The sequence below is a fragment of the Danio aesculapii genome, chromosome 24 (genome assembly GCF_903798145.1).
Source record: "Danio aesculapii chromosome 24, fDanAes4.1, whole genome shotgun sequence".
NCBI classification, from domain to species: domain Eukaryota; kingdom Metazoa; phylum Chordata; class Actinopteri; order Cypriniformes; family Danionidae; genus Danio; species Danio aesculapii.
The window spans coordinates 24,330,678-24,344,133 of NC_079458.1; the positions used below are offsets into that span (position 1 = coordinate 24,330,678).

General features: G+C 41.8%; 1 protein-coding gene across 1 annotated transcript in view; it reads left to right on the top strand.

Annotated features, from left to right (window-relative positions):
• cntnap2a (contactin associated protein 2a) overlaps positions 1-13,456 on the top strand; it is a 765,137-nt gene that overhangs the window by 689,700 nt on the left and 61,981 nt on the right. The window contains exon 21 of the mRNA XM_056451014.1: positions 7,666-7,759. Within this exon, the coding sequence (XP_056306989.1) occupies positions 7,666-7,759 (94 nt within the window). The remainder of the gene's footprint in view (positions 1-7,665; positions 7,760-13,456) is intronic.

Sequence of the window (13,456 nt, forward strand, 5' to 3'; positions counted from 1 at the left end):
CATATTTTGTTGATTTCTGCTGAAAATGGTTAATTATTGTCATGTTTTAACCTGTTATAATTGGTTGGACTAGAGTACTAAAAAAATCTAAATCAAGCAGAACGGAACCTTTAAAATACCTTTTATTAAAATATTACATCTTTCCCGGTTTACAAAGTCCTCTATAGCAGCTTACACACATTTCTTTATGTGGGTTAGAAAGCATAAATAAGCAAAACAAAGCATTTAGAATTAGATTACCTTGTGATCCATGCTGTTGTTTTCATTCAGGCATCTCCATAATGGCCGCCCTCTTCTGGAAAGCAGCAGCTCATTTGCATTTAAAGAGACACACACAAAAACAGTATGTTTTTTACTTAGACCCAAATTGAGGCAAATGTGGCTAGGTTTGAAAATTTACAGACACATCCTGGAAAAGCCAAAGATTTCAGTTTGAGTTAAATTCACTCCACCTCTTTCTCCGCTCTGCTCACATTATTCTCTGCTTTGGGGTGGCGAAGCTCATCTTTAGGGTGGCATACATCTGTCTACACCCTCGTGCCTGTGAGCTGTCTGATTAAACATGCTTGCATTTATCAGTCGCTGCATCAGTGGAACAAATTACAGCTGAAATCCGTCAGACAAATGCTATTGTGTTGTCGTCTGCATTTGTTTTTGTGAAGCTGATTTGTATTCAGGGTGGCGTGCGGTGATGAGAGCACCGTCTTCCCCACACAGAGGAGACGGAGAGAGCCGTCGTATCTTCAAGCACAAAAAAGTAATTTAGCGGAAATAATTCTTTCTAATACTGAGGCGGAGATGCCTGATGCTAATTAGGAGTGCCAGTGAATCAGCAGTAACGGGGTAATTAAAGCTGTCAACAAACTCCCCCTTCTGTGTGTGTGTGTGTGTGTGTGTATATATACACTCAACATGTGCAGGGTTAAGGTGCATCAACAAAAAAATAAAGACTTAAATACATATGTCATGGATTGGTCAGGCTCTCACGACCCCCACTCACGAAGATCACCATCACCTGACTTCTAATGAGCACACAGCTGCATCACATTCACGAGCACCAGATAAAAGCACAGCACTCCAGTCGCTCATTGTCCGGGCTCGTCTCGACGAAAGCGGACAACTGAGCGACCACTCAGCGTAGTCATCCTCAGCTAAACAAACGATTTACTTACCTGTTCTCTTTGTATTCCTCCTAGTCTTCCTGGTCCTCCCGAATCGTCCTGTCTTCCAGTCCTTCCAAGTCTGTGTCATCCTCTGTCAGCTGTATCTGGTGTGTGCTGTCCATCCTCGTGTATTCCTGTTACCCAGCCACGGAGGAAAAGACCCCAACATCATTCCTGATCCTCCTGGCTATCCTTCATGTGCTCCTTGTTGTCATTCAATAAACACCCTAACGTTTCCTTACCTCTGTCTCCTGTCCGCTTCATAACAGAAGCCCGGACCCATAACGACGACAACATGAGCACCCTCGATCACTTTCAAGAGCTGGTGGACCAGTTGAAGCGGATTCTACAGCCACCAGCTCCACTTTCCAACGCACCACCAGCACCGAGCACTTCCGCCTCCACAGTTTCTTCTTCGGCCCTTCCTTCCAGTCCCATGGCCCGACCAGCGCCCTACTCAGGCGGAGCGGGGGAGTGCAATGGTTTTCTGTTACAATGTTCCCTCATATTCGAAATGCAACCTTCTCTATATCCCACAGATAAGTCAAAGATCGCCTACATCGTATCACTACTCTCTGGACCTGCACTTAAATGGGCTGAGACGATCTGGAACCAAGCCGGGCCGGTCATGAATTCCATCACTACCTTCACGGAGTATTTCAAAGAGGTGTTTGGACGTTCTGATGGGGAAGTAGCCGCTGGAGAGCAGCTGTATCATCTAAAGCAAGGTACTCTATCTACACAGGAATATGCTCTCCGGTTTCGCACTCTAGCAGCTGCAAGTGGATGGAATGAGAGATCGTTGTTGACCACGTACCGGCTCGGCTTGGAACCCACTCTCCGAATCCAGCTGGCCACATTAGATGATACAATGGGTCTGGAGAGATTCATCCAACATTCTCTCCGATGTTCCGATCGTCTCCGTTCCTATCAACAGGACACCATCACCCCCTCGTCTGCACTCCTCCAATCGCCTGAGTCAACAGCCTCTCCAGAACCAGAACCCATGATAATAGAGTCTGGAAGACTGACATCAGCGGAACGACAGAGGAGGCTGACCCGGGGTCTGTGTCTATACTGCGGTGTCAGTGGACACACCCGTATGGAGTGTCCCCTTCGTCCCATTCGGACTTCAGTGAGTGTATTCAGTACGAATATTGAACAATGTAAACCACTTACTACCACCGTACAAATAACTACTGCCTCTATTTCTCTCCTTGTCACAGCCCTCATCGACTCCGGGTCAGCAGGGAACTTCATCTCCCAATCCCTCTGTCGTCAACTCCACCTCCGTACTGAGGCGTCCTCGCATATATACCAGATACAACCGATAACCCAGTGCACTCGATCTTCGACCCGTATCCATCGACAATGCGAAGACATCCTTCTTCAAGTGGGGCTGTTACATCAAGAGAGGATTCAATTTCTGGTTCTGGAGGGTGCAAATATGGACATCATTCTAGGGCGCCCGTGGCTGGTGAAGCACGATCCCATCATCTCTTGGGGCACAGGAGAGATAAAGAAATGGGGATCTGGATGTACACCTACCTGTTTTCCAAATCTCCCTCTTCAAGGTCGGAACCCCATTTCTTTGTTTGCAACATCGGTCGAGAGCCCTCCTGAAGCAGTCTATCCACATTCCTAAGGAGTACAGCTCCTTTCATGATGTCTTCTGCCCCAAGAGAGCTTCCCAGCTACCGCCGCATCGGCCATGGGACTGCGCGATCGACCTAGTTCCAGATGCCCAGTTGCCAAGAGGTAGGATCTACCCGCTCTCGCTTCCAGAGAATCAGGCAATGGAAGATTACATAAGGGAGGCTCTGAGTCAGGGGTACATACGTCACTCAAAATCACCAGCCGCCTCAAGCTTCTTCTTTGTGGCCAAGAAGGACGGAGGGCTGCGTCCATGCATCGACTACAGGGTCCTAAATAACGGTACAGTAAAATACCGATATCCCCTTCCTCTGGTACCAGCCGCTTTGGAACAGCTCCGAGAAGCTAAAGTCTTCACTAAATTGGACCTCCGCAGCGCGTATAATCTGATAAGAATACGTGAGGGGGACCAATGGAAGACAGCATTCGTGACCCCTACTGGCCACTATGAATATGAGGTCATGCCTTACGGTCTGGTCAACGCCCCCTCCGTATTCCAAAACTTCATTCATGAAGTCCTCCGGGAGTTTCTTCACCACTTTGTAATAGTGTACATAGATGACATCCTCATTTACTCCCGGAGTGAGGCCGAACATCGCCAACACGTTGCGGAGGTCCTACACACATTGAGAGAACATCACCTCTACCTCAAAGCGGAGAAATGTTCATTCCACCAGAAGTCGATTCATTTCTTGGGATACATCATTGATCAAACCGGTATACGTATGGATGGGAAGAAAATTGAGGCTGTTCTATCCTGGTCAGAACCCACTTCCATTAAGGAGCTCCAGAGGTTCTTGGGTTTGCTAACTTTTATAGACGGTTTATCAAGGACTACAGCAGGATTACATCACCTCTCACTAATCTCCTCAAGGGTAACCCAAAGGACTGGAGTGGACCAAAGAAGCAGCCGCAGCCTTCCGCCTTCTTAAGAAGGAGTTCACAAGGGCCCCACTCCTGACTCATCCTGACCCAAATCTTCCTTTCGTGGTGGAAGTGGACGCATCCACCACCGGCGTCGGGGCAGTATTATCTCAACATCATGATACACCGCCCCGACTGCATCCCTGTGCCTATTTCTCTCGGAAGTTGAGCCCGGCGGAGCAGAATTACAGCATAGGAGACAGGGAGCTGCTAGCAATCAAGCTAGCCTTGGAGGAGTGGCGTCACTGGTTGGAGGGAGCCAAACATCCGTTCCAGGTGATCACAGATCACAAAAACCTCCAATATATCAAAGAGGCCAAGAGACTATGTCCACGTCAAGCCAGATGGTCACTTTTCTTCTCACGTTTTGATTTCTCCATTTCCTATCGTCCAGGACCCAAGAATCTAAGAGCAGACGCTCTCTCTCGTTTACACGAGCATCACGATCATGAAGAACTCCCAACGAAGATTCTTCCCGAACACATCTCCATTTGTCCGATCACCTGGAACGCTCCTCCAGTCGTTGCCACTCCGGAAGCCCCTGCTCCGCCGGGATGCCCTCCTCATCGGCAGTTCATACCACCTGAACACCGGGTAGATCTGATCCACTCCTTACATACCTCGCTAGGCACTGGACATCCAGGGATCAACAATACTCTCTCGCTAGTATCCCAACGATTCTGGTGGCCAAACATGGCAAGGGATGTGAGGCAATATGTTCAGGGCTGTAAGGACTGTGCCCAATCCAAGAGCCCACGTCATCTACCCGCTGGAAAGCTCCATCCCTTGCCGATTCCGAACCGTCCCTGGTCACACCTAGGAGTGGACTTTATCACTGATCTCCCTTCGTCAGAAGGTAATACCTGTATTCTAGTCATAGTAGATAGATTCTCAAAGTTTGTCAAACTAATCCCTCTGAAAGGTCTTCCCACAGCCTTTGAAACAGCCGACAATATCTTTAATCAAGTCTTCAGGTCATTTGGTATTCCAGAAGATATTGTGTCGGACAGAGGTCCACAGTTCATCTCACGTCTATGGAAAGCCTTCTTCAAGCTCCTAGGTGTGGCCGTCAGCCTCTCTTCTGGATATCATCCCCAAACCAACGGGCAGACAGAGAGGAAGATTCAGGAGGTGGGACGGTTCCTGAGGCCCTTCTGCAGTGGTCACCAGAGCTCCTGGAGGCCAGTATTTGGGCTGGGCAGAATATGCCCAAAATTCACTGCGGCAACCCTCCACCGGACTCACGCCATTCCAGTGCGTCCTGGGCTTCCAACCACCGCTCTTTCCCTGGGATGGCGAACCATCTGATGTCCCCGCAGTGGATCACTGGTTCCGGGAGAGCGAGAGAGTCTGGGACGAGGCTCATCAACATCTGCAGAGGGCAGTCCGTCGAAGCAAGGTAACCGCCGATAGAAGAAGGTCTGAAGAACCCAGATACACACCCGGACAAAAGGTGTGGCTATCCACCCGGGACATACGCATGCGACTGCCCTCTCGCAAGTTAAGTCCCCGATTTGTTGGTCCCTTCACCATCGTGGAACAGGTTAACCCCGTCACCTACAAACTACAATTACCCTCTCACTACCGTATTCACCCTACATTCCACGTATCACTCCTGAAACCCTATCACGATCCTGTTCTTCCCTCCACAGAGCCTGACCACGAAGAGGAACCCCCTCCTCCACTGCTCCTAGAAGAAGGAGCCGTCTACGCAGTGAAGGAGATCTTGCGTTCCCGACGTCGTGGTGGCCAGTTGGAGTACCTGGTGGACTGGGAAGGGTACGGCCCCGAAGAAAGGACATGGGTTCCCAGAGCTGATATTCTCGATCCTAGTCTCATGGTGGAGTTTCATGAGAGCCACCCTGAGTTCCCAGCGCCTAGAGGCAGAGGGAGACCACCACGGCGTCGGAGGTGTCGGCCCTCAGGAGCGGGCCCTGGGGAGGGGGGTACTGTCATGGATTGGTCAGGCTCTCACGACCCCCACTCACGAAGATCACCATCACCTGACTTCTAATGAGCACACAGCTGCATCACATTCACGAGCACCAGATAAAAGCACAGCACTCCAGTCGCTCATTGTCCGGGCTCGTCTCGACGAAAGCGGACAACTGAGCGACCACTCAGCGTAGTCATCCTCAGCTAAACAAACGATTTACTTACCTGTTCTCTTTGTATTCCTCCTAGTCTTCCTGGTCCTCCCGAATCGTCCTGTCTTCCAGTCCTTCCAAGTCTGTGTCATCCTCTGTCAGCTGTATCTGGTGTGTGCTGTCCATCCTCGTGTATTCCTGTTACCCAGCCACGGAGGAAAAGACCCCAACATCATTCCTGATCCTCCTGGCTATCCTTCATGTGCTCCTTGTTGTCATTCAATAAACACCCTAACGTTTCCTTACCTCTGTCTCCTGTCCGCTTCATAACAACATAGATATTAGTTAACTGAAAAAAAATGTAAATAGTCAATCTAAGAACCTCGTCAAAACATTTAGAAACATTTTATTCAATTACGTTCAAATAGGATAACAAAAATATTAAATCCAAAGACTTGAACATGTACACATAAGCTAACACTAGTTCTAAATTGCTTGTATTTGTGTATTCATTCATTCATTCATTTTCTTTTTGGCTTAGTCCCTTTATTAATCAGGGGTCGCCACGGCGAAATGAACCACCAAATTATCCAACATATGTTTTGTCCAGCGGATGCCCTTCCAGCCATCACCCAACACTGGGAAACACCCACACACTTGAGCATTTACACACCTACACTGCGGCCAATTTAGTCCATTCATTACATTACATTACGTGACATTATTCATCCATTCATTTTCTCTTCGGCTAAGTCCCTTTATTAATCTGGGGTCGCCACAGCAGAATGAACAGCCAACTTATCAAGCACATGTTTTACGCAGCGAATGCCCTTCCAGCTGCAACCCATCACTGGAAAACATCCATACACTCTCATTCACACATACACTACAGACAATTTTAGCTTATATCCAATTCACCTGTACCGCATATCTTTGGACTGTGGGGGAAACCGGAGCACCCGGAGAAAACCCACACGAACACGGGGAGAACTCCAAAGAGAAATGCCAACTGACCCAGCCGAGGCTCGAACCAGCGACCTTCTGGCTGTGGGGCAGCAGCACTACCCACTGCACCACCACATCACCCATATTATATTATATTATATTATATTATATTATATTATATTATATTATATTATATTATTTTATTATGTTATATTATATTATATTATATTATTTTATTTTATTTTATTATGTTATATTATTTTATATTATATTATATTATATTATATTATATTATATTATATTATATTATATTATTTTATTATGTTATATTATATTATATTAAATATAATTTATTTTATTATGTTATATTAAATTATATTATATATATTATATTATATTATATTATATTAGATTATATTATATAGACACATAAATATATTGCATTTTTTAATATATTCAAATAAAAATATATATTTTAAAATAGAATATTTCACAATATTAGTGTTGTTACCAAATAAATGACTTTTTTCAAAAAAAAAAAGTGTTCACATGGTATAACAGTTTTTACTATATTTCTAGTTCTTTTTAATTTAGTGATTTTAAATAGCTATTACATATAATTATTTTCGTAAATATTGTTCAATTTTCATGTAGGAAATCAAAAATGAATTCTCAGTATAAAAGGTAACAGCTGCTTTAACTGTACCACCATTTGACCATTGTAAATGGTGTTGTGATTACATATTAGTCAGCAGATGGCGCCATAGCCCACTATAGGGAAATATAAATGACATTCATTTTATACCACCAGCAATAAAGGACATTTTTACATCGTCTTGTTTCTCTGTCATTCAGTATTATTTATAATGTGTTCTCATCTGTCTTTGTTTCAGTTGGATCATTACCCCGCCGTCACCTACAGCCTGCCCGAAGCCTCAGACACTCAGTTCACCCTGGTCAAGTCACTCTTCCTGGGTAAAGTCTTTGGTAAGTGCCGTGTTTCTTTGCAAAGCTTCCCTCCGGCGTGGGTTAACTTGTGCCCTCAAATCAATCCAAAATAACGAGTTTGTTTCCTCCTCAGTAGTGTTCACTGATTATTTTCTCTGTTTCTCTCGTCTGATCTTTGAGAACCCTTTGTGCTCCTTTAGGAGTCAGTAAATTTAAAACATTTAAAAATCAAAAGGAAAGGTTGTGAGATGAATTTATGCTGACAGAATTTTAAATATATACATTTATTTAATTCAAAACTGTATTACCTGATTGTGGCCACTAGGTGATGCTAGTAGACAATTCTGTGGTAATATGATTTTGATTATGGCATTAATAATTGATTTATTATGCGCTTTCATTATATGCTTTGATATTCTGTTACATGTTCGGATGTAATATTCTTCTGGTGCAGAAAATAATTTTTTTATTATACGATTTTTACAAATAATTGATGATAAGTGCATATTAGTGTGCATATTATATATATTTTTCTCATTTCTGATACTACAACATGGTTTTATCAACAAGGTATAACAACAAGGTATACTATTATATATTTTAGGGTGTATTATTACAGTATATTGTTATACTGTATTATTGTACAAGATATAACAACAAGGTACTACAATAATGTATTTATTGACATGAGTTATTTATATTAAATAACATGAAGCAACACGCTAAGCTAACATTACTTGTACATGCATTTAGTAGTATTATTTAATCTTATCTTCATCAAATACAAAATCTCCCTAATACATTTCTTTTTAAAGTTGTATCTGGGGAAATTAACAAATCCATTTTTGGACATATATGAACATGCACATTTCAATCACACAACATTAAGAAAGGCAGGATCTAAAATGAACAAATTTGATGAATTTTTTGTCAGCTATTAAGCTGTGCATTATTTTATATTTTTTAAAAAGCCAGAACAAAATGGGAAATGCTTTTGATTACTTTGTTAATAACATTACAATAGTATGCTCATTAATATAATAATGCTTATTATTATTATTATTATTATTATTATTATTATTATTATTATTATTATTATTAATATTATTATTATTTTAAATCATACAAAATATTCCAAACACCAATAATATTATTTAACAATATCAATAATAATAATATTTCAATAATAATAATAATATTATGCATTTTGCTTAATATTATTGTTATATTTTATACAAACAAAACTTGTTAACAATTACTGATCATATAATCAGCTTTGTGAGTGTAAATTTAAAGCTTTAAACAAAGGTTAAAGGTGGTATCAGTTAGTTTGTGCTTTGTCTGCCAGCTCAGACGAGTCGAGAAAAACATTTGCAGCTAGTTTTTTCATAATCTCTGTATTTATGTTATATAATTAACCCGTTTGAATTTCTTGCCAGTTTAGACAGAACTAGCTATTATTGGGTATTTACACATAAACAGAAAAGACAACACCAAGATTGATGAATGTTGACATATGAGACTCCAAAATAATCTCATCCCACTCATAAACTGTGGCAATTCACATATACTGTATGTTGTGAGAGAAACAATATTCCTGACTTTCTGTTTACTCTGGGGACAATGAAAGTCAGGAACATAATTTCTTTCTGCGAGTTCTCAGTGTCCTTGAATGTCTTCTGAGGATGTCAGTGGCTTTGAGACAATCGCGTAAAGGTCTCTTACCCACAGGCATATAACAGACATGCACTTTCTTCAATGAATACAGATGAGGCTTCAAGCAGACCCTATTATGTTCAATTCAGCTCTGCCTGCTGATGCGCCAAAAACAGCAAAGTGACCCGCTGTTGTTTCCAATGACAGGAGACAGTTTAGGTGAACATTTCATGTGTTAATTGCTTTTTTATTGCCAAGGTGTGAGGAAGCTTGTAACAAAGCAAAAACCGAGATCTTCCCAGACTTTCTAGGTATGACTTTGAAATGTAGACAATTTTTTTTGTAGTTAAAAAAAAATCCAGCAGTTTTTGCTGGGAAAGTGAAAACGGTATGATTATTATACTTGCTCCAGAAATGCTCTTTCATTTTATCACTCATGAAATTAATGAATATGCTGTTAAAGATAATGGCTTAAGATAAGGCTCATGCACAGTTGGGTAATTTTCAATATTGCTTATTTTCAGTGTTTTTGGAGACTTTTTTCATACACGTTCATTCCAAGAGGCGATGAGCTGAGTGAACATGCAAAATCACTCTCTAATAGTCCGTTTAAGGGATAGTTCACCAAAAAAATGAACATGTACTCACTATTTACTCATGCTCAACTGGTTCCAAACATTTATGGGTTTCTTTGTGTACACAAGAAGATATTTTGCAGAACCTTAAGATCTGTAATCATTGACTTACATGGTAGGAGTGAATGGTTACAGGTTTCCAGCTTTCTTCAAAATATCATGCGTGTGTGTGTAGTGATTTTGGTGGTTTATAAGGACAGTTTTTTGAATAATGACATGGGTATGACACTCTGTATGGATGTGTAATAATAATAATAATAATTATTATTATTATTATTATTATTATTATTATTAACATTAACATTTATATAGCACTTTTCTAGACACTCAAAGCGCTTTACACATTTTTGCGGGGAATCTCCTCAATCACCACCAGTGTGCAGCATCCACCTGGATGACGCAAGGGCAGTCAGGATTCCGGGGTTAAACCCATACTCTTTTTCGAAGGACATCCTGGGATTTTTAATGACCACAGAGAGCCGGGACCTCAGTTTAACATCTAATCTGAAAGTCGGCACTCACTCAGCAGTACAGAGTCCCCATCAATATACTGGGGTGATGCACACAGACCGCAGGTTGAGCGCCCCTTGCTGGTCTCACTAACCCCCCTTCTGGCAGCAACCTAGCTTTCCCGTGTGGTCTCCCATTCAGGTACTGACCGGGAACAGCACTGCTTAACTTCAGTGGGCGACCATGTAAGAGTAGCAAGAGAGTTAGCTGCCGGCAGAGAGCTAGCTGTATTCTATTATGGTGGTTTACAAGGACATGGCTGATGTCTTTATATTTCAGAATGCTTAAAAACATACTTATCAAGGTCTTTTGACAATAATAATTTGCCGCAGGTTTCTTGTAAGAGTTGAGTTCAGGGATAGGTAATATTATCTGGATGCAGCCTTTGTGATGCAAGCTGAGACTTCATCTCTCAGCGATGCAATGTCAGACACAATGCACTCAATGGAGCTACAGTAGTGACGTCACTGTGAGGGGTTGCGTTAGGGGTGGGGTTCAGTGATCGCATTAAAAAGCCTTGCAGCTCATATTGCATCTGCACCAGGTCTGCAGCCAGACCCCTCTCGGGATAGGGGTAGGTTAGGGCCATATAATAAGTATTATTTAAAGGCATAAAATCCATTAAACCTATAGAAAGTCTCTGTAAACCAATGCCAAGGTATTGTATTTGTGTGTGTGTGTGTGCGTGTGCGTGTGCCTGTGTGTGTGTGTGTGTGTGTGTGTGTGTGCGTGTGTGTGTGCGTGTGTGCTTTCTGGTATATATTACTGCCAGATTTTTGGGTTTAGTGTTTTGCTTTTATCAGATACAGATGTTCACTACTTCTGATACTTGTGCAAAGATTTAGGACTTTTTGAACATGTTTCAAGCATACAGTAATTAATTTTACGAAAGAAACAGTTTAAAGTGGGTCTTTTTACAACATTGCTCAGACCCTAATAAGAGGACAACGGTGAAGAAAAAATAAATATCTCTTAGCTGAATCTGCTGGCCTGACCGGTCATATAAAGTCTGAACTTCCTCCTGTCCACATCCCAATAATTTCCAGGTCCATCAGAGCGTGCAGTCTTCACGTTTCCAGAGTCTCTGGAGCTTCTGCCTCAGTTCATGCTGAAATCATGAGCTGTGTCTGCTCTACCTTCCTCATCAATGATTTATGGCTGGAGACCCCATTCACATGAATAACACACACTCTTTCAGCATGTCCTGCTTTAGGCAATGTCCATGGTTGACCTGCACGCTGTTTGTCATGGAATATTTACCGTACTGTATCTGGGAAGAGCAGCCGTGGAGCCATTATGCTGTTGACAGTAGCTAGAGGTGTTTGCTTGTAGCTTTCTTCCAAAATTAATTCATGAGTCATTGTAGGTTGAAATTAGGTGCTGAAGGTGCTGCTTTGATGATGTGCTTATTTCTGAAGCATCTGCTGAGGCTGTTTGTGTGATGGAAAAACTGCATTTGTGATAATTATATTTGGATTTTTTGTGTGTCTGAAGTGAGTTTTAAATGTAGCAAAAGGGTCTGGGGAAACAAAATTACAAAATTAGTAGTTAAAACTCCCCTATAGACTTCTTCAAAGTTGTTACCATTTCTCTGGATTTACCAGTAGTTGGTTTGTGTTTTTTTAAAAAGTGCTAATTTTTAGGTTAAAAATATATTCTTATTTTACAAACACACACATATACACACTATTACATTACATTTTCTTTTTATTTGTTTATTCTTTAATAGATCACATTTAATAATGTAACAAGGAGTCTGAGGCTGTGTTAGAATCCATATGCAGAAGTTTATTCATGGGATTAGACAGAGACATCAACGGGTAAACAAGCAGAGAGTTGGCAACATGTAAGCAGTCCAAACCAAACAACAAACACAGGGGCAATTCCAGGAGACATAGTGGTAATTCAGGCAGAGGATCATTGCAACAATAATCAGTATAAAACAGATCAAGATACACAGGGGCTAATCCAGAAGATGTGGTGAGAAGGCAGGCAAAAGTTCAAGGCAACAATAAGCAGTCCAAAACAGAGCAAGAGGGCAAAGACAGATAACGTACTTGATCAAAGCAGGCAAGGTCTGAGTATTTCAGAAACTGCGGATCTACTGGGATTTTCACACACAACCATTTCTAGGGTTTACAGAGAATGGTCTGAAAAAGAGAAAATATGCAGTGAGCAGCAGTTCAAAATTGGACAATAGAAGATTGGAAAAAACGTTGCCTGGTCTGATGTGTCTCGATTCCTGCTGCAACATTCGGATGGTAGAGTCAGAATTTGGCATCAACAACGTGAAAACATGGACCCATCCTGCCTTGTATCAACGGTTCAGGCTGGTGATGGTGGTATAATGGTGTGGGGGATATTTTCTTGGCACACTTTGGGCCCATTAGTACCAATTGAGCACGTCACAGCCTACCTGAGTATTGTTGCTGTCCATGTCCATCTCTTTTTGACCATAGTGTACTCATCTTCTTATGGCTACTTCCAGCAGGATAACGCGCCATGTCAAAGCGCAAATCATATCAAACTGGTTTCTTGAACATGACAATGAGTTCACTGTACTCAAGTGGCCTCCACAGTCCCCAGAACTTATACCAATAGAGCACCTTTGGGATGTGGTTGAACAGGAGATTTGCATCATGAATGTGCAGCCGACAAATCTGCAGCAACTGCGTGATGCTATCATGTCAATATAGACCAAAATCTCTGAGCAATATTTCCAGTATATAGTTCAGATGCAAAGCAAATGGTCAAGCATTTAATCATGTTAACATTTATTTAAGATTAAAGCTCATTATTCTGTTGTTAAGTTTAGGTCATTTTAATGCGGTAAATTGTTTAAGATATCACAAAATTTGTAACTATTTAAATTGTATGTTGTTCTTTTTTATCCTTATAAAAAGAACACTGAAAAATAAATATACCTACAATAATA